This window comes from Rhinopithecus roxellana, chromosome 1 (assembly GCF_007565055.1).
Source record: "Rhinopithecus roxellana isolate Shanxi Qingling chromosome 1, ASM756505v1, whole genome shotgun sequence".
Classification (NCBI taxonomy): Eukaryota; Metazoa; Chordata; class Mammalia; order Primates; family Cercopithecidae; genus Rhinopithecus; species Rhinopithecus roxellana.
This window is the reverse complement of record NC_044549.1, coordinates 203,574,480-203,596,806: the sequence shown is the minus strand read 5'-3', so window position 1 is coordinate 203,596,806 and position 22,327 is coordinate 203,574,480. Positions and strand designations below refer to the sequence as shown.

Genomic DNA, 22,327 nt, shown 5'->3' with positions numbered 1-22,327 from the left:
TTCTACTCCTGTTCCTGAGAGGTGGTGGGAAACTCTCCAGCCATTTCCGCACCTTGTCCTTAAGTCCTTCTCCTGACCGGGCGGGGGCTCACACCTGTAATCCCAGCACTTTGAGAGGCCGAGGCGGGCAGATCTCGAGGTCAGGAGTTGAGACCAGCCTGGCCAACAAGGTGAAACCCCGTCTCTACTAAAAATACAAAAATTAGCTGGGTGAGGTGGCGGGCGCCTGTAATCCCAGCTACTCAGGAGGCTGAGGCAGGAGAATTGCTTGAACCCAGGAGGCGGAGGTTGCAGTGAGCCGAGATCGCGCCACTGCACTCCTGCCTGGGAGACACAGCAAGACGGTCTTGGGGGAAAAAAAAAAAGAAAAAAAGTCATTCTCCCAGATTAGGGAGCCAGATGTTCTCCCTCCTTAGAAGAACTGTGGGTCTCAAGCCCTCCCATCCTGCCCCAGAGAGCAGGGAACACACCATGCTCAGCTAGTGTCTGGTTACCAGCCTCAATTTTTCCGATGGCTTCAAGCTTCTAGATTGCATGATTATCTGTGTTGCCTAATTAGAAATGATCAGATCCGGGTGTGGTGGCTCACACCAGTAATCCCAGTACTTTGGGAGGCAGAAGCAGGAGAACTGCTTGAGACCAGGAGTTCAGGACCAGCCTGGGCAACAAAGTGCAATGCCATTTCAACCAAAAAACACAAAACAAAACAAAACAAAATTGTGGCTGGACGCGGTGGCTCACACCTGTAATCCCAGCACTTTGGGAGGCCGAGGCAGGCAGATCACAAGGTCAGGAGATCAAGACCATCCTGAACAACATGGTGAAACTCCATTTCTACTAAAATACAAAAAACTAGCCAGGCATGGTGGCACACATCTGTAGTCCCAGCTGCTCGGGAAGATGAGGCAGGGGAATCACTTGAACCCCGGGAGGTGGAGGTTGCAGTGAGCCGAGATCACGCCACTGCACTCCAGCCTGGTGACAGAGTAAGACTCCGTCTCAAAAATAAAAATAAAAAAACCTGTTTTTAATTAGCTGCTGCATAGTGTCATGGGCCTGTAATCCCAGGTACTTGGGAAACCCAGGGAGGAAGCTCTATCACTTGGCCCAATAGGTCGAGGTTGCAGTGACAGCTAGTATCATGCCACTGCACTCCAGCCTGGGCAAGAGTGAGGCCCTGTCTCGAAATAAATAAATAAATAAATAAATAAATAAATAAATAAGAAATTTAGCAAGGAGCTTCAAATGACAGGACATTTCTATATACAATGGATTTCTTAATCATGGGTCCACTAACTAGCTGGACCATAGTCTTAGTTTCTTATGCCTGACCCTCTAAAATGAGGGATGAGTCCAGGTAGCTCGTTCCATGGCAGGCAGCAGTCTCTTTTTTTTTTTGAGACAGGTTCTCGCTATGCTGCCCAGGCTGGTCTCATCTCAGGCTCATGCGATCCTCCTTCCTCTGCAGTGGCTGGGATTAGACACAACTGTCACCGCGCCTGCTCCTGGGCAGTAGTCTTAATGCCTGATGATGGGGGGCTGGGGAAGGAAGGGGAGTATCAGGGTAAATGTTGCAGAGCTGCGTTAAGGACTTAGGCCCTGGAATCAAATGCCTCTGCTCACATCCCACGCTGCAAGACTTCGGGCAACTGAAGCAGCAGCCTGTTTCCATCGGAGCGGCTCTTGCCTATAATCCCAGCATTTTGGGAGGCTGAGGCAGGACAATCACTCGGACCCAAGAGTTCGAGACCACCCCATCTCTACAAAAAAATCCAAAAAGTAATCTGCTTCCTCATGCGGATGTGGTTGTAAGGAGTGAGTGAGATAACATGCAGAGTGCAATGAGCAAGTCCCAGCACAGAATACTCATTTCATAAAATACGTGTTTATTATTGCCATAGGCCTACAGTCCCCGGTATTCTTAATATATCTTGCCTGAGAAGTACCACACTCATGCCTATTAACCAGCTCATACATGTTTTAATCAAAGGAATTTGGCAGCTGTAGGGTTGTCTTTTCATCCATATCGTCCCTGGAATTAAGTGCCCTGCTATACCAGTGCAGATTCAGCAGCACCTGCCAAGAGTTTCAGTTCCATGTGCAGACGAAAGGCTCCCTGGCTTCGGTCCGTGGCTCTCCGCGGGTGCGGTGTCTGGACCCAGCCTATCTTCATCTCTGTTAGGCTTCGGGGTCTTGCTCCACTGGGCCTTGTCCAATCACAAGACTTCGACGGAGCCTGCGGTCTGGCCTAGGCTCTTCTGCGTGGGATGTCTGCAGGCCAACAATCCGAGTCGGGATTCGAAGCCGCGCGCAGTGCCCGGAACGACCCCTCCACGTCGAGGCCAGTGTAGAGCCCGGAAGGAAAAGTAAACGGCCTCGGCCCCGCACAGCCCAGGCTTAAATGTTTGCGCCAGGGCCCCTCTGGCTACCCGGTGGTGGCCCCGAACGGCCACGGAGGCCGCGGCGTAGCTCCTGGGTGAAGGCGTCTCTGAATCGCCCAGCGCGGCGGCACAGGGAGCCTGCGGGGCCAGCCGCGAGGTCCTGCAGGCGGCGGGCCGCGTCCTGGCCCCGCAGCTGGGCCTGCAGCAGAGCGAAGGCCGTGAGCTGCGCCGCACGTCGGATAGGCCGCGACTCGGACAGACGTTCCACCAGCTGCGGGCTGTGCAGCAGGGCGGCCAGCAGCCGCCGCAGAACCATCTTTTCCAAGCGCCCGGGAATCCGACCTCGCTGCCCTAGTCTTCCGCCCCGCGGCGCCCGACCGGGACGTCATCTGCGCCCGCGCAGCTTGATGACGGCACTGCCGCCCTCGGATTGGGTCCAATGAGATGCGCGCTTCCGCGCGTTTCCGCTTCCGCCACCGCAGACGCCACCTCGTGCCGGGAGTCGCAGCATCCTCGTCCGCTTCTCTGCGCCATGTCGGGTGGCCTCCTGAAGGCGCTGCGCAGCGACTCCTACGTGGAGCTGAGCCAGTACCGGGACCAGCACTTCCGGGTGAGGGAGGCCGGGCCGCGAGAGGGGAAGGCCCTGGGCCCGAACGCTGAGAAACGGTTTGCTCTTGTCTCATTGTGTCGCCTCCCGTTCTGCTGCAATCCCCGAACGCCAAGTGGGGCCCCGGTGCCTGCTGGGGAGGCAGGGAACGGGTGCTGGGAGGGCGCTTGGACATCACTGAAGCCACTTTCTCTGGAAGACAGGGCATTTGAGGTTCGCTTTCCTGTTCCCTCGCAGCCGCTCCCTGTACCCGAGCCGGTGCCGAGAGGCTTGAGCGCTGATGGTAGTGGTGGCTCCGGTTTCCAGGTTGTACCTCGCAGATGGCTGCGTAACAAGGGGCGGGGTGCCCTTCTGTCTTCCAGAGTATGTAGAGGCGCCTTCTTGATGCAGATACGGGGCTTTTTACTTTGTTTTTTAAATCGGCGAAGCAGTGCCCTTCGCGATTCGGGCCCCTTCTCTGGGAGGATGGTCTTACGGAAGCTGTACGCGCGGTGCGTGGGGGAGACAAGTGAAGTCCTCACTCCGCCCTCGGGGAAGCCTCGGAGTGGGGAGGTGGACCCGCCAAGCTAGGCGCTTTGAGGGTGTTTGGATGTAAAGATCGGAGAATTGCTGGATTTCAGAAGAGAGAAATTTTTAGTCCGGACTATATCACAGTATATTTTGTGGAAAAGGGGGAGGCCGCAGATATACAAAATAGGCTTTTCAGTATCAGCAAAGGTGGGGTGGAATACGGTTGGGGGGTGGCGGGGCGGGACTCATTAACCCAGTTATTTAGTAAACATTTATTGAGTGCTGTCGCCAAAGCCTTGTGCTAAACCCTAGGGGGAGAGGGAAGACAGTTTCTGCGCTCTGCGACCTCGTAATCCCCTGTAGTGTGGATTATCAAAGAATCTAAGATAGAAGTGAGTTAAAAGAGAGGCTGTGAGAATTCAGAAAAAGGGGGGAAAATCCCCTTGTGACTGGGAAATGAAGGAGCGCATATAGCAGAGGGTCAGTGTGGAGAACGTGTGAAATGTGTTACTAGAGTAGGGAAAAGGAAATTTTGACGCCAAATTAGGGAAGCTCTTAAATTTATTCAGTCAAGGCCGGGCACAGTGGCTCATGCCTGTAATCCCAGGACTTTGGGAGGCTGAGGCGGGTGGATCACGAGGTTAGGAGTTCGAGATCAGCCTTGCCAAGATGGTGAAACTCCATCTCTACTAAAAATACAAAAATTAGCCGGGCGTGGTGGCGGCGCCTGTAGTCCCAGCTACTCGGAAGGCTGAGGCAGGAGACTCGCTTGACAGGTGGAGGTTGCAGTGAGCCGAAATAGCGCCACCGCACTCCAGCCTGGGCAACAGAGCGAGATTCCTACTTAAAAAAAAAAAATTATTCGGTCAATTTATTTTACTTTTTGAGACAGAATCTCGCTCTGTTGCCTAGGCTGAAGTGCAGTGGCGCGATCACGGCTCATGCAGCCTCAACCTCTGAGCCCAAGTGAACCTCCCCACCTCAGCCTCCTGAGAAGCTGGGACCACAGGCTCGCGCACCACTTCCGGCTAATTTTTTGTAGAAACAGGGTCTCCCTGTGTTGCTCAGGCCGGTCTCGAACTCTGAGACTCAAGCGATCCACCAGCCCGGGCTTCCCAAAGTGCTGGGATTACAGACGTGAACCACTGACCCCGGCCAGTCAAGTTTTTAGATGCTTAAGTGCCAGGCATGATTTGCACTTTTTTTGAGACGGAGTCTGGCTCTGTCACCCAGGCAGTAACACGATCTCGGCTCACTGCAAGCTCTGCCTCTCGGGTTCACGCCATTCTCCTGGCGAGCTGGGGCTACAGGCGCCCATCACCTCGCCCGGCTAATTTTTTTGTATTTTTTTTTTTAGTAGAGACGGGGTTTCACCGTGTTGGCCAGGATGGTCTCGATCTCCTGACCTCGTGATCCGCTCGCCTCGGCCTCCCAAAGTGCTGGGATTACAGACATGAGCCGCTGTGCGCGACCCTGATGAGCCATTTTGGATCCAGGGATTTGTCAGGTGTGTTGGATGAAGCCCAGTTATATTCTTATCTCTGGCTTCATCCTGTCATCCCAGTTTGGAAGCCCATTAGGAAAGTGAGCTCTGTTTTGTTTTTAGTGATCACTACATTTTTTTCCTAAATTCAGAAAAAATATATGAGCATGTAAAGCATCAGAGTTGTTGCTTTGAACAATCTCCATGGGGTTATTAAAAGGGGACTCTCTCTCTGAAAATCCACTTATTTCTCACTACGGAGGATAAAAGGGCCCTTTGTCATACATCTGGTCAAGGTCCAGAGTTTAACCTTGGTTTAAAGGATGCACTGCTGAGAATATGGCATGTGCAGGGAAAAGGCAAGCCGCTTGTGTGGCAGTCTGGCGTAGAGGTGACTTTGCTGTATGCGGTATAACTTTTGAGCCTTGTCTCTACTAAGAGTCTGGACTTTGCATAAGTGCTTCACAGAATGTGAACATCTCCCTTTTTTTGAGCAAGGGATTTGTGGTAGGCTGGGATGAGAGAATTTGATTTCCAAATCAGAATTAATGAATGTTTCTACCATACTTAGAAATACTATTTAAGCAGGGCTCTGAAGTTGCTTAACTTTTGTCTGTATTTGAAATTCTAGGGTGACAATGAAGAACAAGAAAAATTACTGAAGAAAAGCTGTACGTTATATGTTGGAAATCTTTCTTTTTACACAACCGAAGAACAAATCTACGAACTCTTCAGCAAAAGTGGTGACATAAAGAAAGTCATCATGGGTCTGGATAAAATGAAGAAAACAGCGTGTGGATTCTGTTTTGTGGAGTATCCTTCCTGTGGCAGGAATGTGGCTGCTGAACTGGAGTAGAGCTGAGTAGTAGCTCATAAGCCTCCCTGCACTTGCCCCTGCGTTTTCCTTCATCTCCAGTGTCACTGCTTTTATACTGTAAAGCTGACACCATTTACATTCTCTCCTGAAATCCATGCTTTATGGTTCTTTTTTTTTTCTTTTTCTTTTCTTTTCTTTTTTTTTTTTTTTTTTTTTGAGACGGAGTCTCGCTCTGTCGCCTGGGCTGGAGTGCAGTGGCCGGATCTCAGCTCACTGCAAGTTCCACCTCCTGGGTTCACTCCATTCTCCTGCCTCAGCCTCCCAGTAACTGGGACTACAGGCGCCCGCCACCACGTCCGGCTAGTTTTTTTGTATTTTTAGTAGAGACGGGGTTTCACCGTGTTAGCCAGGATGGTCTCGATCTCCTGACCTCGTGATCCGCCCGTCTCGGCCTCCCAAAGTGCTGGGATTACAGGCGTGAGCCACCGCGCCTGGCCGCTTTATGGTTCTTTAAGAAAAAGTTTTTCAAGAATGTTTGCCCTTCATGTAAAAAAAAAAAAAAAAAAAATTCCAAAGAGCATAGTGAAAATATAAAAACCTTGTACTGTTCTAAACCCCTAACTCCCTTTGCCAGAGGCTGTCAGTTACCAGTTTCTTGGGCATCTTTCAGGAAGTCACCTGCGGGCGTGCAGTAGTGTACTGCATGTGCTGTTTTTAAAGTCATTTATTTATTTATTTATTGTTCCATTTCAGCACACGGTCTGTTTTTAAAATAGCCGTATAGCCGGGCATGGTGGCTCGTATTTGTAGTGCCAGCTACTCAGGAGGCTGAGGCCGGATCAGTTGAGCCCAGTGGTCCAAGGCTACACTGAGTTGTGACTGTGCTCCTGCTGGGGTGATGGGGCAAGACCCCATCTTTAAAGAAGAAAATGTTTTAATAGCTATATCGTATTTCATTACATAGATGTATATAAGCTGATTATATAGGTACAAACCAAAACTGTATTTACTTGTGATCATTTTCTTAGACTCTTCTAAGCATTTTACCTCCTGGATTTATCCTATGTTATTTTTACTGTTATGTTTTGGTCATTGAACTTAGTATTCTGAGAAATTTTGCAGACCCAATCTAATGTATCTTTTGAGGTTTTTAAAACTGTGCCCTGAATTACATTTGTTTCAGATGAAATTTTTCCTTAAGTGTCTGGTGATCCCTGGATTTCTGCTCATAATTAAGGAAAAGAATGCTGACTCACTGGACCCAGGCAGGGCATCTCTCCCAGATTGCTGGCTTGCCTTGGGGATACATGGGTTTCCCAAATGCTAGAATGAAAAGAGATTTTATTTTGGCCTGCTAACATCAAAGACACTAGTTCCTCCAGATGGTTTATTCAGAACACTATTACCTTATTTTTATTTGTCTGGGATTAAATGTCTTCCCCTTTAATTAAAGGGAGCTCTCTCTGATTAAGCAGGTTTGGGAACTGCTACCTTGGTGATAACCTTGAGTCTTTCCTTTAGTGAAACGCAGTGCAATTCCACATGCACTGTGACCTTCTCTTTATTAAGGTGCCCTGGAATATATGGCACCTAACTTGAATATATAGCACTTGTTTCTTGGATAAGAAGTGTACAATGGTCCAAACCTGCACTGAATTATTTTATATTTTGCAAATCAAAATATGGAGATGATGGAACCAAAAATTATCAACAGGAATGTCCAACAAATATGATGAGTGCAGCCATGGAGACGTGTCATGTTTGACTCTCTGTGCTTCCAAACCATGGCAAACAGGCCTGTGCAAGCTGAACTGCTGTCTCTGAACTGCATCTGATTAGATTAGCTCTTGTACTTTTTAACAACTCAGCTTCATTTACATGTCATTCATTCCCCTATTTCTAGAAATGTTTGGAAAAATGCTAGTGTTCCTTAATACTTAAGGTATTACTCACGCGCAGATGCTGAAAATGCCATGCGGTACATAAATGGAACACGTCTGGATGACCGGATCATTCGCACAGACTGGGACGCAGGCTTTAAGGAGGGCAGGCAGTACGGCCGTGGGCGATCTGGGGGCCAGGTATGTGAGAAGGGTCTCTGGGCTCAGCCCATCGCCTGGGATTCCAGTCACAATGACAGGTGTTTTGGCAATTTGTATTTACTGTTTTGTAAATAACTTTGTGTCTATAACCTTGGCTTGAAGTGGATCTGAAAACCACCCAACTGTTTGGGTGCATTTTTGAAACCCTGAAATAGTATGTCCTGTACGTTTCTAATAAGCAACCATTCTTGAACTTCTGCTAGGGGCTAGATTCCACCTGTAGGAACATCTAGAATGAAAGCAGAATGCACTGAAATGAGTTGAAGTGCATATGTCCTGCTTGAAATGTTCACATTATGGCATCTGAACAGGTTTCACTGTTTGTCTAACGTATTTGTAGGAGGCATATTTGTTACACCATTCTTTTCCATACTGTAACTCTGGATTCTTTCCATTAAAGGTTCGGGATGAGTATCGGCAGGACTATGACGCTGGAAGAGGCGGCTATGGAAAACTGGCCCAGAACCAGTGAGTGATGAGAGCTGTCAGTGACCAGCACTCATTTATTTGGCTTGTTGAATTGATTGAAGAACATCACCGAAAGTCTGCAAACGAGTCCATTTTTACCAAGCTTTGATCAGTGTCTTTACTGAACTAGAAGCCTCTGAAAGTTATTAAAGGACAGAATCCAAAAGAATGCCTTTATTTTCTGAGAATCTTGGCCATGTGTCAGATGATCAGATTTATTTTGTTACCCGGTCAGAAATTGTGTTCTTTTTTTTTGAGACGGAGTCTCGCTCTGTCCACCAGGCTGGAGTGCAGTGGCGCGATCTTGGCTCACTGCAAGCTCCGCCTCCTGGGTTCAAGCCATTCTCCTGTCTCAGCCTCCCGGGTAGCTGGGACTACAGGCGCCCGCCACCGCGCCCGGCTAATCTTTTGTATTTTTAGTAGAGACGGGGTTTCACCGTGGTCTCCATCTCCTGACCTTGTGATCCGCCCGCCTCGGCCTCCCAAAGTGCTGGCATTACAGGCGTGAGCCACCGCGCCCGGCCAGAAATTGTGTTCTTTGACAACAGATTGGATCTATAATGTTGGTTAGTCTTTAGCCCAAACCACTACACTTTTAGAAAGACAGAAACATTTAAAAATTTGTTTTTACCATATTGAGTCTTAAGGTAGGTTCATGATCTACATTGGGGCTTGGGATTTTTTTTTTTAAGTTTACATGAGATAGCCTAATAAATGGAGGTGGGGCCAGGCATGGTGGCTCACACCTGTAATCCCAACACTTTGGGAGGCTGAGGAGGAAGGACAGCTTGAAGCCAGGAGTTTGAGACTAGACTGGGCAACATAGCAAGACCCTTCTCTACAAAGCAAAACGAAAAATAACAAATGGAGTTGTGCTATGTTGTATTGCTTTGCACAAAATTAGGAACAGGTGTTTGACAGCTGAATTTGTTTTCCATGAATTCCAACCTCTAAAGGCAAGCTTAGAGGCCAAGGACCTTCCTATATAGTTGGTGCAAAAGCAGTCTCCACAGGACAGCACTGCCTCCATGCTTTACACATCAGGAAATGAGGCCCAAGCTTGAGTATTTACTAACACGTTTTCCAAAAGATGTGTTATACCTAAAGCTAAAAAAAGGGCAAGAGTTTGTCATAGAGGGAACATGTAAATAATTTCAGGGGTAGGGGAGATGTTGCCAGTAAGAAATGGGATAAAATATCAAGAGACAGTGAAAAACCTGCCTTGACATGAGGATCACCGAGTTTGTTCTTTTCATTTTCAGTGATGTTGGGAACGGACTGGGTTTAAAAAGGGGAGCTTGAAGATGGAATGTTTAACAGTCACAGAAGGTTCCTGCAGGAGATTCCTGTTTTAGCCGTTTCTCATTTTTTTCCTCAAATTGTACTTACTGAGGCTTAAGCCTTCACAGTGAGCTCATGGTTCTACAGAGAAGGGGAGTCTAGGGAATTTCTTTGGTATTTGTAAGGCAAGGGGTGATTTCTCTCTAATAGAGGTGAGTGAGTTATTGCTCATTTAAAACTGTTAAGTCTAGTATAATTTTCCCTGATAGGAAAAATGAATTTTTTTCACTTAGCAACAAAGTACCTTCTAACTTCCAACAGTCCTTGAAAGTTGGGGCTGAAGTACCTTAGTGTGAATGTCTTTCATGTTAAACTAAGTGTAGAAATCTGAATTTTTAAAAGAGCTATATAACTAGTTGTAAGTGCTTAGGAAGAAATTTTGCAAACATTTAATGATACACTCTTCATTTTTAAAATTCCTTCACACTGTAATTTAATGTATTTGATATTCTTTTGTAGTAAAACATAACTCAGATTTCTATAGGAGACAGTGGTTTTATTTGGAGTGTCTTCTGTAATAGGTTTCAATAAAGCTGGATGAACGTATTGCTGTTGCTGCCTGTTTCCTGCCCTATAAAGAGGGCTGTGTTTTGGAACTCCTGTACTCTGGATACACATGAATGAGTTCTAGGGGGATTCTAGGAATAATGTGGAAAATCTGCATGTCCATTTTGATTGACAGCTGGAAATAACTATAGCTGCATGTGAAGAGAACACAGATGTTCTTGTGAAAGTGATAAAATAGGCACCAAGCAACCTCTGGTGATGGAAAAATAGGTTAGTTTTCCAGAAAACATGCTCTGGATGATTGCAGGGGAAGGGAAAGTGGGGGTGAATTAAGAGGATCTTGTGTTTCTTGGGCTTGAGAACACTAAATGTGAGTCTCTCTACTGCATTCTTTCCTGTTTCTCATGGAGAATATCTGACTTGTTTCTCACCTTCACCAGAGAAAGTGAAAATTCAATCGCACACTCAGATGAATCACTGTTAATACATGGGAGTGAAGTATGAGAATTAAACATGCAATTTCTCATTCAAGCTAAGATGCAAATACAGAACATCTCCATTGTAGAAACTTCGGGTGATGGTGCTGCTGCTCGGAAGGTAAGCTGGTTAGGGCCTGCACTGCTCACTGTTCTTAGATGACCTCTGTCATGACTGGAATGTCACAAGAAAAAAATACTTCTCACCAAACAGTACATGTTACTCAACACAAGAGAACACAAGTTTATAAAGGCATTTAGTTTATTTTTCAAAAAAATACTTTGCTAGAAGGGTTGAGTACTGTAATTTTACATGATCATAATCTCTAAATAAATTCTTTTTCTGACCCAACAGGTACCAGTTAAGTGAACAGCTTGTCTAGGTCTGCTTTTGTAACACCCAAATACAATGAGCACTTCTCTGATGGTATTCCCCGGGCCGTCTTAATTATCTATAGGCCAGGCCTAGCACATAACAAAGTATATGCTTTATAACTGCTGATTAATTCAGTTTCTTAACTAGGCAGAGCAGGTAATCAGTATATCAAATTCACACTACTAATACACTGTCTTGCCTGAAGAGTCTGACCTGCCCAAAACCCCCAGTTACATCTAGCCCAGGGAAGCAGTAAACTGCAATGCAGAGAAAAGGGGCAGCTAAGATGAGGCTAGTGCTGAGTCCCGGTTAGGTGTGTTACTGTTCTGTTCCAACTATAAATCCAGAATGACTGTGTTACTCAGATCCAGTGCTATGTAGAAAATAGAATGCAAAGCCAAAAACAATTTGGGGATGATTGGCAGCACCTTCTTTTCCCTTTCTTAAGAGGCTACCTGAAAGTAGATTAGGATTGAGAGAACATAACCAAAAGTTGAATCAAATCTATATTCATTGCTATAGATTCAATAAAAGGAAAGACCACTGTAAAGAAGCAACTACAACCTGATAAGTTTGCTGAGGAGAGGACTGGGCCGCTTGTTGAAGGCTCATCAAAAGTAGCACTTGACTTAGCACAAGGCCTGCACTCAACCTCAAAAGCATAAGGTCTAGGCCGGGCATGGTGGCTTATGCCTGTAATCCCAGCACTTTGTGAGGCAGAGGCTGGTGGATCACCTGAGGTCAGGAGTTCGAGACCAGCCTGACCAACATGGCGAAACTCCATCTCTGCTAAAAATACAAAAATTAGCCGGGTCTCTAATAAAACTATAGAAATTACAGGACACACCTGTAGTCCCAGCTATCGGAGAATCGCTTGAGCCTCAGAGGCAGAGGTTGCAGTGAGCCGAGATTGCGTCACTGCACTCCAGCCTGGGCAACAGAGCACGACTCCATCTCAAAAATTAAAAAAAAGCATAAGGTCTGCCTACCTCATGGGCACCCAAACAGTTCAGTGCTAAACTAGTACCACTAAAGCCACACCTGCCTCTTTTCACCAACAGTCCAGAGTATATTTCAAAAATGTCTTTATTAACCAAGGAAGCAATTACTGCAAACATCAGGACAAAGGACATTCTTTCTAATCTAGGACTTGAGTTATAGAGGTTTACACCTAATTACAGGAAAAGAGGGAAAGCAATTATGTGTGCTGAAACCAAGTTTCATCGATGACAAATGTTTTTAAATGACTTTTAAAATACTCAACATTGGCCAGGCACGGTGGCTCATGCCTGTAATCCCAGCACTTTGGGAGGCCCAGGTGGGTAGATCACTTGAGGTCAGGAATTCAAGACCAGCCTGACCAACATGGCGAAACCCTGTCTCTACTAAAAATATAAAAATTGGTAGGGTGTGGTGGCACGCGCCTGTAATCCCAGCTACTTGGGAGGCTGAGGCAGGAGAATCGCTTGAACCTGGGAGGTGGAGGTTGCAGTGAGCCGAGATCGTGCCATTGCACTCCAGCCTGAGGGACAGTGAGACCCTGACTCAAAAAAAACACAAACAACGTTTAGTCTAAGCCACGCCGGGCAGCACGCCGCAAGGTGCCCTATGAAGCATCAGACTGGAAGTGAAGGAGTCACTGGGCTTGGGCAGCTCACACTCTGGGCACTGATTTTCTCACAGGAACAATTCTCTCTCTTCTGCATGCCAGGTTCTATCAATGAGGAACTAAAATACTTCCTCACTCTGAAGTACGAGACATTTTGAATTGACAGCCCAGTGACTGGCTGGCTGGCTACTTTGGTATACTGCACCCCCACCAAAAAAAAAAAAAAAATTAGAGGCAAATGTCTGGTATATGTTTTGAAAAATCTCATGTTTGCATAATTATGTTTGAAAAACCCATGAAGAGCTCTTCCTTACCCTAAACTGTCATTTTTCCTAACGCTGACAGAACCACACCTATAGCAGCATAAAGTGCCTCTACTCAGTCTTTTTAACGACTTGAAACACAGTAAGAAACACTGACCTGGTTTGACATTAAGGATTTTGAGTCTGGAGGACTCAGGAGAGGAAAGTGCTGGGGCTGCTTCCCAGTGACGCCACTGGTGTCTGGGAGCCCTGCATGTAAACATGGCCGGACTCAGTCCTCACCTGCTGGCAGTCAGCCTTCTCTCCGCCATACCTTAGGGCCAAGTGAAACTCAACAATTTTAGCTTTTTCAACACTCCAAACCTACACAGGCATACATTCGAGAATCTTCTGCCATTTATTTGGTGTTTTTCTATTCAAACTTCTGAGTTTGAAAAAACAACACTGGTTGTTATTCCTCCCGATTCTGAAAGGATCATTGGGTAGGTTTAACATACATCTTTCCAATGTCATGAAAGGCTGGATTAAAGATGTAAGATGCGTGACATTAATCCTAACGCAGCTAAGTGTAGGGACAAGAGCCTCTTGGGCCTTTCTTCAGAAGATGAGGTTCAATGGAAGGAGAAAAACAACCGTGCTAGTGTCATCAACACTGGCCACGCAGAAGCCTCATGTGCCCTGCATGCTACTGAGGTCACTAAAGGGACCGGAGAAAGAACCTGACGCGGTTGCTGTGCTCCCACGGGGCTAAGTTGTCTCCATTACCCTCCCTCTTCTCTCCAGTCACCTGCAAAACATCTAAGTCAGTCGGCCTTCAGTTTTGAATGTTTAAATTTCAGATACCCTTGAAACAGAAATGCATTTGGTAAGCCTTAACTTCTTCCAACTGGGAGGCAACACAGGGAAATGACAACTTAAAAATTACTGTGAGAACAGCTGCATTCTCATTTGTCTGACCACTACTCTGATGGATGTTAAGATTTTTTTAACAGGTCGAAAGCAGAAAAATTCAGGGAATTCAATATCCCAGCAAAAGCCTTTATGAGATGTATGCCATGTATTATAATTCTTGAAACCACGAGTGAAATCTGTCACTGTTACTGGCCTCCAAGGTTGCTGTCTTTTTCTCACACCTTACTCTTCCCAAAGCAGCCACTGTGCTTACAAGTGTGCCTCCAGAACCAGAAGACACCAGTCAGTTTAAAACCACTTTCATCTCACCCTTCTAAAGGAATGGACCGCACTCTCTAAGACTCACTTGGAGAGGGAAGTTGGTGAAAGATGCCGCTGGTAAAGTAAAACAGGACTGGATTTGTCAAAACCACCCCCAGCTACCCTTAATGCCCCAGGGAACACTTACTATTCTCAGCGTATGCTGTATCAAAAACATCTTGCATTTTTAGGTTCTGGGAGTAAATCTGAAACCTGTATTCAGTTCACGTCTAACTAAGTTTCAAAAGCTGCACCAAATCTACTAAGCTTTTTTTTTAATACTCTTCACTGCATGCTCTGTCTATATGCATGCGTTTGAATAATAAATATTAAATATGGGGGACGCACAGAACCATAAAATTAAAAATGAAACCAAACTGAACATTAAACAATAGTACATGGTAGCTGGAGAAATGAATAAGGGCAAAAAATAAATTTGAGGTAACAATAGTGGCCCAACACCACTGATCTGAAATATCTGTAAAAATTCAACTAAGTGTTTGGAGATTCAAGTAACAAACCACCTGCTCCAACTTGGTCAGACTTCCCAGGGTCCCTGCGGAGTTTCAGTCCATGAGCCGGCACTCACACAGCTCCTTGTAAATCCTCTTCCGCACTCGGGGCATGTCTTCTTGTGAGAACTGGAAAGGCTGCTCTAAGGCGAGGCACTTGCAGTACTGCAAAGGTCCAGAAACACTTCAGTGGCACTTGGAGTTGTGTACCAGCCCGTTCTATTTTACTAAATGCAGACCTAATAGTGTCTAAGGCAGAAGTCCCCAACCTTTTTGGCACCAGGGACTGGTTTCGTGTAAGGCAATTTTTCCAGACTTGGGGGAGAAGGGGTTGGTTTCAGGATGAATTATCAGGCATTAGTTAGATTCTCATAAGGGGCGAACAACCTAGATCCCTCACGTCTGCAGTTCACAATGGTTCACGCTCCTATGAGAACCTAATGTGGACGGTATCTGCCCGTGGCCCAGGGGTTGGGGACCCCGATCTAAGGCAGCATTTTCATGTCTGTTTAAACTGTTGTAAAAACACACTGTTTTACGCATTTACCCAAATTATAGTCAACCGACCAAGCTACTGTATGGCTTGGGATCTCCTCTCCCTCCTGACCCAGTATTGTGAAAAGCAGCAACTGATGAAAAGGCCTAAATTCCTCCCAAAGTCCAACCTGCTGTGAGTGCAGCTAGACCTATTGTGGCCCTTAAGTGGGAACTAGAATTTGTTTACAAAACCCCAAACATGCATGAGGTACACAAATGAACCTGTTTTCCAAGATCTTTGCAAATCTCTAAATTCATGCACATATTCTGTAATTTCCTTCACAAATATAATGTATAACTGAATTTTTTCCATAGCGCTTTTTGACCTCTTAGGAGATGACGGCAGTTTTTCAGTGTGGCCCTTATTTAAAATCTAATCACTCTGTGTCAGACCTGCAGATTGCTTGCCAATGGTTTTTTTTTAAATTCTGCAAATGTCAAAGGTTATGATATGGACAAATTCAAGTCAATCTCCAATGTGGCTTACTAATAACCTCCAGTGAGACATAGATGATACCCACAGTTCACTCTTGATCCCTGGAAGGTGGTTCTTCCTAATGATAACATCTGAGAATGCAGAAACTACTGCTCCTCAGCAACAAAGGGGAGGGAAGTACTCTGTGGCTTGTACCTAGCATATACACACACAGGAACGGCCCTCTCTCCCCTCGCAACCCCACAAACTCAATTCACACAGTGTAAACTCTGAAGAGCAGTCTTTCTTTACCTGGAGCACAAAGACTCCACAGTCACTGTCATTTTTCTGTTGTGGAATACACTGAGGGGAAAAACAAGACAGTCATTAAAAGAAGATCAATTACTCCTCTTTAGATAAGAAAAACTCCTTTATGGAAAAATGTGCAAAGGATAGGAAACTTTTCTCTCTCCAGGACAGCTGGTATATCCTCTGATATCTCAAGCATCTAATTTTATGGAGGCACCTGGCCACATAAAAAGAGCTATCAGGTGACAACCACAACTTACAGAACAATGTTTTACCTAAATATGAGAAATGGGAAATCAAATGTAAAAACCTATTTTAAAAACATGCATTTGGATACTGGGTTCTGCTACCAATTCACTGACAATGGAGTCAAAATGGAATTGTGGCTGGGAACACAGGCCCGGCCCCTGGACGCCAGCATGGTGAGAACGCCACTGAGCAGTCTTCGCTTTCGATCTCACATCACACGGCCCTGTCCTATTCTTTGAAAGAAATTGTGAAGGTAAACAGTACGGTTTTTGTGATGGGTTTTTGAGACAGGGTCTCACTCTGTTGCCCAGGCTGGAGTGCAGTGGCACAGTCTCAGTCTCTTGAGTTCAAGCAATCCCCCCACCTCAGCTTCCCAAGTAGCTGGGACTACGCCTGGTTAATTTTATTATTTGTAGAGATGAGGTCTCACCATGTTGCCCAGGCTGGTCTTGAACTCCTAGACTTAAGCAATCCGCCCACCTTTGCCTCCCAAAAGTGCTGGGAACACAGACATGAGCCACTGTGCCAGGCCAACAGTATGTTTTTAAAAGAACTGGTTACTGTATTCTGCCCAAAGCAGGGATACACAAGATCCTAACTAAATTTAGAATACCTAGATTTTTTAGTTGGGTAATTTCAGTAAATTTACTAGTTCTGGTTTGAACTGGTATACTAGGTTATTCAAAATACAAAACTTAAGCTTAATTTTAAAATTTAGCATTTGGTTCGGTTCAAGGATGAACTAATAAATCTTGTCTCTGGGTTTGGGTTAAAGGTTTGTTTCAAGATCCTGCCTATAACATTGTGTCAATGATCCAGACAGACCTGCATTCAAGGACCTGACTCTGTATCAATAGTTTTGATGTCCTTTGGGGAAAATCACACCTGGGCTTCAGTTTTCTCATTTACAAAATAAAGATGATGCTTATCCCTAGATGTCCTGCCTACCGCACAGGTTATAAGGATCAAATGAGATCTAATACACAAAAACACTGGAAACAATACAGCCCGCCATCAGTGGAAGACACCGGTATTTACGACAGGAAAGAGCGGCTGTGCCTGGGCACTCTGCCTCACAGTTGGAATGTCATGGGCCAAACATGGTGCTGCATCCAGTCGGTGGTGGGACTGAAGTGCCTGGGCTATCTTCCCCACATGCCTGGCAAGTTGCCCAGTGCACCTTCTCCCCCTCAGTGGATCCAAATAGTCATTTCAGCATTCTTCTGGGTCTACATGGGTCATCTGGAAATAAGAGCCATGATGCAAGAGGCAAGTGCCACACAAAAAAGTTTTTTTTTTCCCCCGGAAGAGCAAACACATCATTAGCAACTGCCTCAGGGAGGAAGTGACTGAAGTGATTTGCTCCCGGAAGCACTGGGCAACTGAGCAGCGAAGATGAATACTAAACTGAAGTTTGTTCTCCGCTGCCTCCCTGGAGCCTCCAGGCTCTCCTTGGTATCTCTGTCACCAGTCTTCAAATACTCTTAAAGGCACCCACCCTTACATAATTCCATCCCCTGGACATGCCTGGGTTTCACTGTTATCCCATACTTACCTTCGTAACAGCAGTCTGCCAACCCTGAAGAAATTCAGGTCTATTTTTTTCTCTGGCTTCAGTCAGCAAATACTTTCTTATATTCTGGTTAAAAAGAAACCACAACACAGATGCTGTGTTCCATCAGTTGGTGAAAAATGGAACATGCCCATAGCAGACAGAAGGAAAGGAGGAGGCTGTGGCCCCATAACTGGGCAGAGTATGCATTAAGAAGCTGGAACAAATTTTTTTTTTTTTTAAGAGAGAGGATCTTGCTCCGTCACCCAGGCTGGAGTGCAACGGCATGATCAGAGCTCACTGCAGACTTGAACTCCTTCCTAGGCTCCAGAGATCCTCCTACCTCAGCCTTCCAAGTAGCTGGGACTACAGGTGTACACCACTGCTCCTGGCTAAAGCTGGAACTTTATTTCAGACTCTTCATTTCATATTGTTAAAGGGGAGTCAGACCTCCTGTATTCAAGTTTGCACCCGGACTGTGGATGCTGGCTTTGTCTAATCAAAACATTTTATGGGATGGTTATAGCCAGCCCTTCCCAACAGTAAGTCAGCTTGCTGCATTTGAAACTTACATACTGGCAAGTCAAAAAGAAAGTCTTTATCATTGCCAGTGCTCCACAGAGGAAAGGAACCCATGGCAGACATCATTAACAACTAAAACTAAATGAGAAACATTCCAGCCTTAGATATTCTGATACACTCCTTATTTTTGAGGGCTGCAGAAAAGGTTAACATTCAGTTTCTGGAAAGTTATACTAAAATTCATTCTGAATATTGAATATGGTCAAGTCCACTGTTGAAATATCTACCAAGATGAAGCTTGCTGGAGTTTCAAAATGTCCCCAGTGCTCTCAACCTCTGTGCGTCTCTCTCCACATCAAGAGTGAAGTCAGAGGTTATGTGAATAACGACCCCCACCCATCCCCTAACAAAAGTGGACCGTGGCCAGACACGCCGGCTCACATCTATAATCCCAGCACTTTGGGAGGCTGAGGCGGGTGGATCACATGACGTGAGGTCAGGAGTTCAAGACCAGCCTGGCCAACAAGGCGAAACTCCGTTTCTACTAAAAATACAAAAAGTAGCCAGGCATGGTGGTGCACACCTGTAATCCCAGCTACTCCGGAGGCTGCAACACAAGAATCGCTTGAACCCAGGAGGCAGAGGTTGCCATGAGCCAAGACTGGGCCACTGCACTCCAGCCGGGGGGACAGAGTGAGACTCTGACTCAAAAAAAAAAAAAAAAAAACAAAAGGTGGACTGGAAGCCACCTCTTCAAAAGAAAACACAGGATAAAAGCAAATACTTAATATTTAACCAAGTCTGACCGCACGTTGCTCTTCTCCCTCTAAACAAGTAACTTCAGGTTCTCAGAATAAGCAGTACATGTAAATTCTCTCTTTTTTTTTTTCTTTTTTTTTTTTTTTTTGAGACGAAGTCTTGCTGTGTCCCCCAGGCTAGAGTGCAGTGGTGCGATCTCAGCTCCCTGCAACCTCCATCTCCCAGGTTCAAGCGATTCTCCTGCCTCAGCCTCCCGAGTAGCTGGGACTACAGGCGCATGCCACCACGCCCGGCTCATTTTTGTGTTTTTAATAGAGACGGGGTTTCACCTATGTTAGCCAGGATGGTCTCTATCTCTTGATCTTGTGATCTGCCCGCCTTGGCCTCCCAAAATGCTGGGATTACAGGCGTGAGCCACCCTGCCCGGCCAGTATATGTAAATTCTTAAGTAAAATACAGGCAAAAAAGATTTGTCCTTAAAAATGGTCACCTACACTCAAAATGTACTGAGCATCTATAATGGTTCAAGTGCCGGGGACACTAGTGAATAAAGCTCTTGTAGTCGCTGCTGCCATGGAATCTACACATTTATGTAGTGACTGTTTCAAACACTTTTCGTCAGTTCTTTGGAAATATCGGCCCCTAACTGAGTTAAGCACCACTTCTACAACCCCTACATCCTCTTAAAACAAAAAACAGCTTGACCCCACCTGCCCAGATGACTTGGCTCCAAATTACTTCTAGTTATCACCTAAAAGGAGTCTGTTCTTAGCGTCTTTTTGCAAATATGCAAAATTATTAGGCCAATTGTAATTTTGCTGAAAAGGTAGGAACTCTGCAGGAGGGCTTGGGCACAAATTCAGAAGATGAATTTTTATTACTGTGCAGAACCAGGCCCTAATGATTCAGAATCGAGTTGAACCCAACTGCGTGTTTTACAAACAAAATCCTGTTTAACCATCATTCACTCCATGAAGGCGAACGTCTGGCCCTACCTGACTCCTAGCATCAGTACCTGGCACAAAGCAAGAGGCACAGTAAATAGTTCCTACAGGAAACAATTTTCCCAACACCTCTGCTCTCCTCTGCCTGTCAGAATCTGATTCTTTTTTTTTTTTTTTGAGGCGGAGTCTCGCTCTGTCGCCGGGGCGGGAGTGCAGTGGCCGGATCTCAGCTCACTGCAAGCTCCGCCTCCCGGGTTCACGCCATTCTCCCGCCTCAGCCTCCCGAGTAGCTGGGACTACAGGCGCCGCCACCTCGCCCGGCTAGTTTTTTGTATTTTTTAGTAGAGACGGGGTTTCACCGTGTTAGCCAGGATGGTCTCGATCTCCTGACCTCGTGATCCGCCCGTCTCGGCCTCCCAAAGTGCTGGGATTACAGGCTTGAGCCACCGCGCCCGGCCAGAATCTGATTCTTAAAGGCACTGATATGGCTGCACTTTTGGTTACATCTTTGCAGGTCTGTCTAGGAAAGAGACAATATAGACAGGCCCTGGCCGGTACAGGAATATGTTGGCTGAGAGAAAGGCAAGGAATTAGGGGAAGGTAACTGGAAAAGATGCTCACACCTGGTATTGTGAGAACTCTGGGCCCAGGAGGCTTCTCCCTTTTGGGGTATTTTTTTCCTGGATTTCTTGGAAATGAAAATGTGAATTTTGAAAACTTGATTTTCCTCATAGTTTGCATTAAACTTAATTTTAAAATTAAATGTTAATTAAACAAATAATACAAGAAAATATTCTCCTTGTAAAAAAAAATTCCCAAAATAAGGCCAAAATATTCTCCTTATAATTAAAAATATCCTAAAAAAGGCCAAATCACCTTTAACTATTAGTCTTGCTTTTCTACACTTACCCAAAGGTAATAATCATTGATATCAAAAATGGTAAGATCCTATCTTTTTACTTACAAATATATATGTATGTATGTGCCTACACATACACCTGCATGTGTTTGTATATATACACATATACATGTATTTTTTTCTATAAATGTACTATACCGTATCATTCCACAATTGGCTTTTTAAAGCTCTATGCCTTGGACATCTTTCCATTTGAGGACTTGAAGGTCTAGTATATTCTATTTAACTGCTATGGTCAGTTTAATAGTATGGGTATACTGTACCATAGTGTATTTAGCTATATTCTCTTGCTAGAGCTAAATTTGGGTTGTTTTATTTAGCACTATTATAAACAATGCTGCCATGAACATCCTAGCACATGCCCCATCCTTGTCTGCAGATACAAGCATTTTTACGGAGTAGATACCAAGAAATGGAACTGATATGCCACAGAATGTGCATCTTCTTAATTACAAGGCACTTGGAACTGATGAGAACTGCAGCTGTCCCCAAGCGGCTGTATCAATTTACACACTCCACCAGAAAATATGCGAATGCCTATTTCCTTACATAGACACTTGAACAGCATCACTTTTTTTTTTTTTTTTTTTTTTTTTTTTGAGGCGGAGTCTCGCTCTGTCGCCCGGACTGGAGTGCAGTGGCCAGATCTCAGCTCACTGCAAGCTCCGCCTCCCAGGTTTACGCCATTCTCCAGCCTCAGCCTCCCGAGTAGCTGGGACTACAGGCGCCCGCCACCTCGCCCAGCTAGTTTTTGTATTTTTAGTAGAGACGGGGTTTCACTGTGTTAGCCAGGATGGTCTCGATCTCCTGACCTCGTGATCCGCCCGTCTCGGCCTCCCAAAGTGCTGGGATTACAGGCTTGAGCCACCGCGCCCGGCCAGCATCACTTTTTCTAACACTATGGGTAAAAAATCTAACTGGTGTAGTTTTCATTTGCATTTCCTTTATTTCTGGTAAGGCTGAACACCTCTCCATGTGTTTTTAAATAGTTATTTGCATTTTTCCTAAAATTTACTAAATTAGCCTTTATCCATTTCTATTAGGACCTTTTATCCTCCCCTTATTCATTTGTAGGAGTTTCCCATGTATTCTGGATAATTATTTTCTGTTATTTACATCATACATATTATCTCCAAGTCTGTTGCTTGTCTTTTAACTTTATGATACACAGAAGTTTTAAATTAGGAGGTAAATTTATCCAATTGTTCCTTATGTCTTTTCTTTGGTCCCATGTAAGAAGTCCTTCCCCACTCTGTGAACATAATATTCTCCATATTTCATTCAAATACTTTTACAGTTTTGTACAGATTTCTTTTAAGTACCTAAAGCTTTAGGAGTTTTCATCATAAAGAATTTCCACATTTCTTCCTAGGGCATATTCCTGGATTATTTATGTTTTGTTTCTTTTATAAATGAAATCTTATTCCCAGTTACATTTTCTTACTGGTTCTTGATGG

General features: G+C 45.3%; 3 protein-coding genes across 11 annotated transcripts in view; 1 reads left to right on the top strand and 2 right to left on the bottom strand.

The window, feature by feature from the left end:
- Nucleotides 1–1,866: 1,866 nt before the first annotated feature.
- Nucleotides 1,867–2,788, bottom strand: NCBP2AS2 (NCBP2 antisense 2 (head to head)). Its single transcript, XM_010381169.2, has one exon. It carries the CDS (start codon nucleotides 2,695–2,697, stop codon nucleotides 2,398–2,400), a length of 300 nt encoding a protein of 99 aa, XP_010379471.1. The 5' UTR covers nucleotides 2,698–2,788; the 3' UTR covers nucleotides 1,867–2,397.
- Nucleotides 2,789–2,822: 34 nt separating this feature from the next.
- NCBP2 (nuclear cap binding protein subunit 2) lies at nucleotides 2,823–10,256 on the top strand. Of its 8 annotated transcripts, none has more exons than XM_010381175.2 (5): nucleotides 2,823–3,047; nucleotides 5,613–5,794; nucleotides 7,741–7,879; nucleotides 8,301–8,368; nucleotides 9,631–10,256. In XM_010381175.2, the coding sequence occupies exons 2-5, from the start codon at nucleotides 5,745–5,747 to the stop codon at nucleotides 9,668–9,670; spliced, it is 297 nt and encodes a 98-aa protein (XP_010379477.1). In that variant the 5' UTR covers nucleotides 2,823–3,047; nucleotides 5,613–5,744; the 3' UTR covers nucleotides 9,671–10,256. The 8 variants fall into 8 exon arrangements, with proteins under 8 accessions (XP_010379477.1, XP_010379480.1, XP_010379472.1 ...); XM_010381170.2 differs by having other exon boundaries at nucleotides 2,826–2,991; XM_010381172.2 differs by having other exon boundaries at nucleotides 2,854–2,991; nucleotides 5,613–5,652; nucleotides 7,758–7,879.
- Nucleotides 10,257–10,936: 680 nt separating this feature from the next.
- Nucleotides 10,937–22,327, bottom strand: part of SENP5 (SUMO specific peptidase 5) — a 79,456-nt gene continuing 68,065 nt past the window's right edge. Inside the window, exons 8-10 of one of the 2 annotated variants that reach the window (XM_010381179.2) lie at nucleotides 17,730–17,813; nucleotides 15,929–15,979; nucleotides 10,937–14,829 (exon numbers count right to left, since the gene is read on the bottom strand). In XM_010381179.2, the coding sequence (XP_010379481.1) occupies nucleotides 14,719–14,829; nucleotides 15,929–15,979; nucleotides 17,730–17,813 (246 nt within the window). In that variant the 3' untranslated portion in view covers nucleotides 10,937–14,718. The remainder of the gene's footprint in view (nucleotides 14,830–15,928; nucleotides 15,980–17,729; nucleotides 17,814–22,327) is intronic. The other variant, XM_030936832.1, reaches the window with a different exon arrangement.

Excerpts from the sequence above, each read along its gene's own strand:
- NCBP2AS2 (XM_010381169.2), bottom strand. The coding sequence starts at position 2,697 with ATGGTTCTGCGGCGGCTGCTGGCCGCCCTGCTGCACAGCCCGCAGCTG.
- NCBP2 (XM_010381170.2), top strand. The coding sequence starts at position 2,914 with ATGTCGGGTGGCCTCCTGAAGGCGCTGCGCAGCGACTCCTACGTGGAG. Across the intron at positions 2,992-5,612 it reads ACCGGGACCAGCACTTCCGG|GGTGACAATGAAGAACAAGA; the intron begins GTGAGGGAGGCC and ends TTGAAATTCTAG. Across the intron at positions 8,369-9,630 it reads GGAAAACTGGCCCAGAACCA|TGATGTTGGGAACGGACTGG; the intron begins GTGAGTGATGAG and ends TTTCATTTTCAG.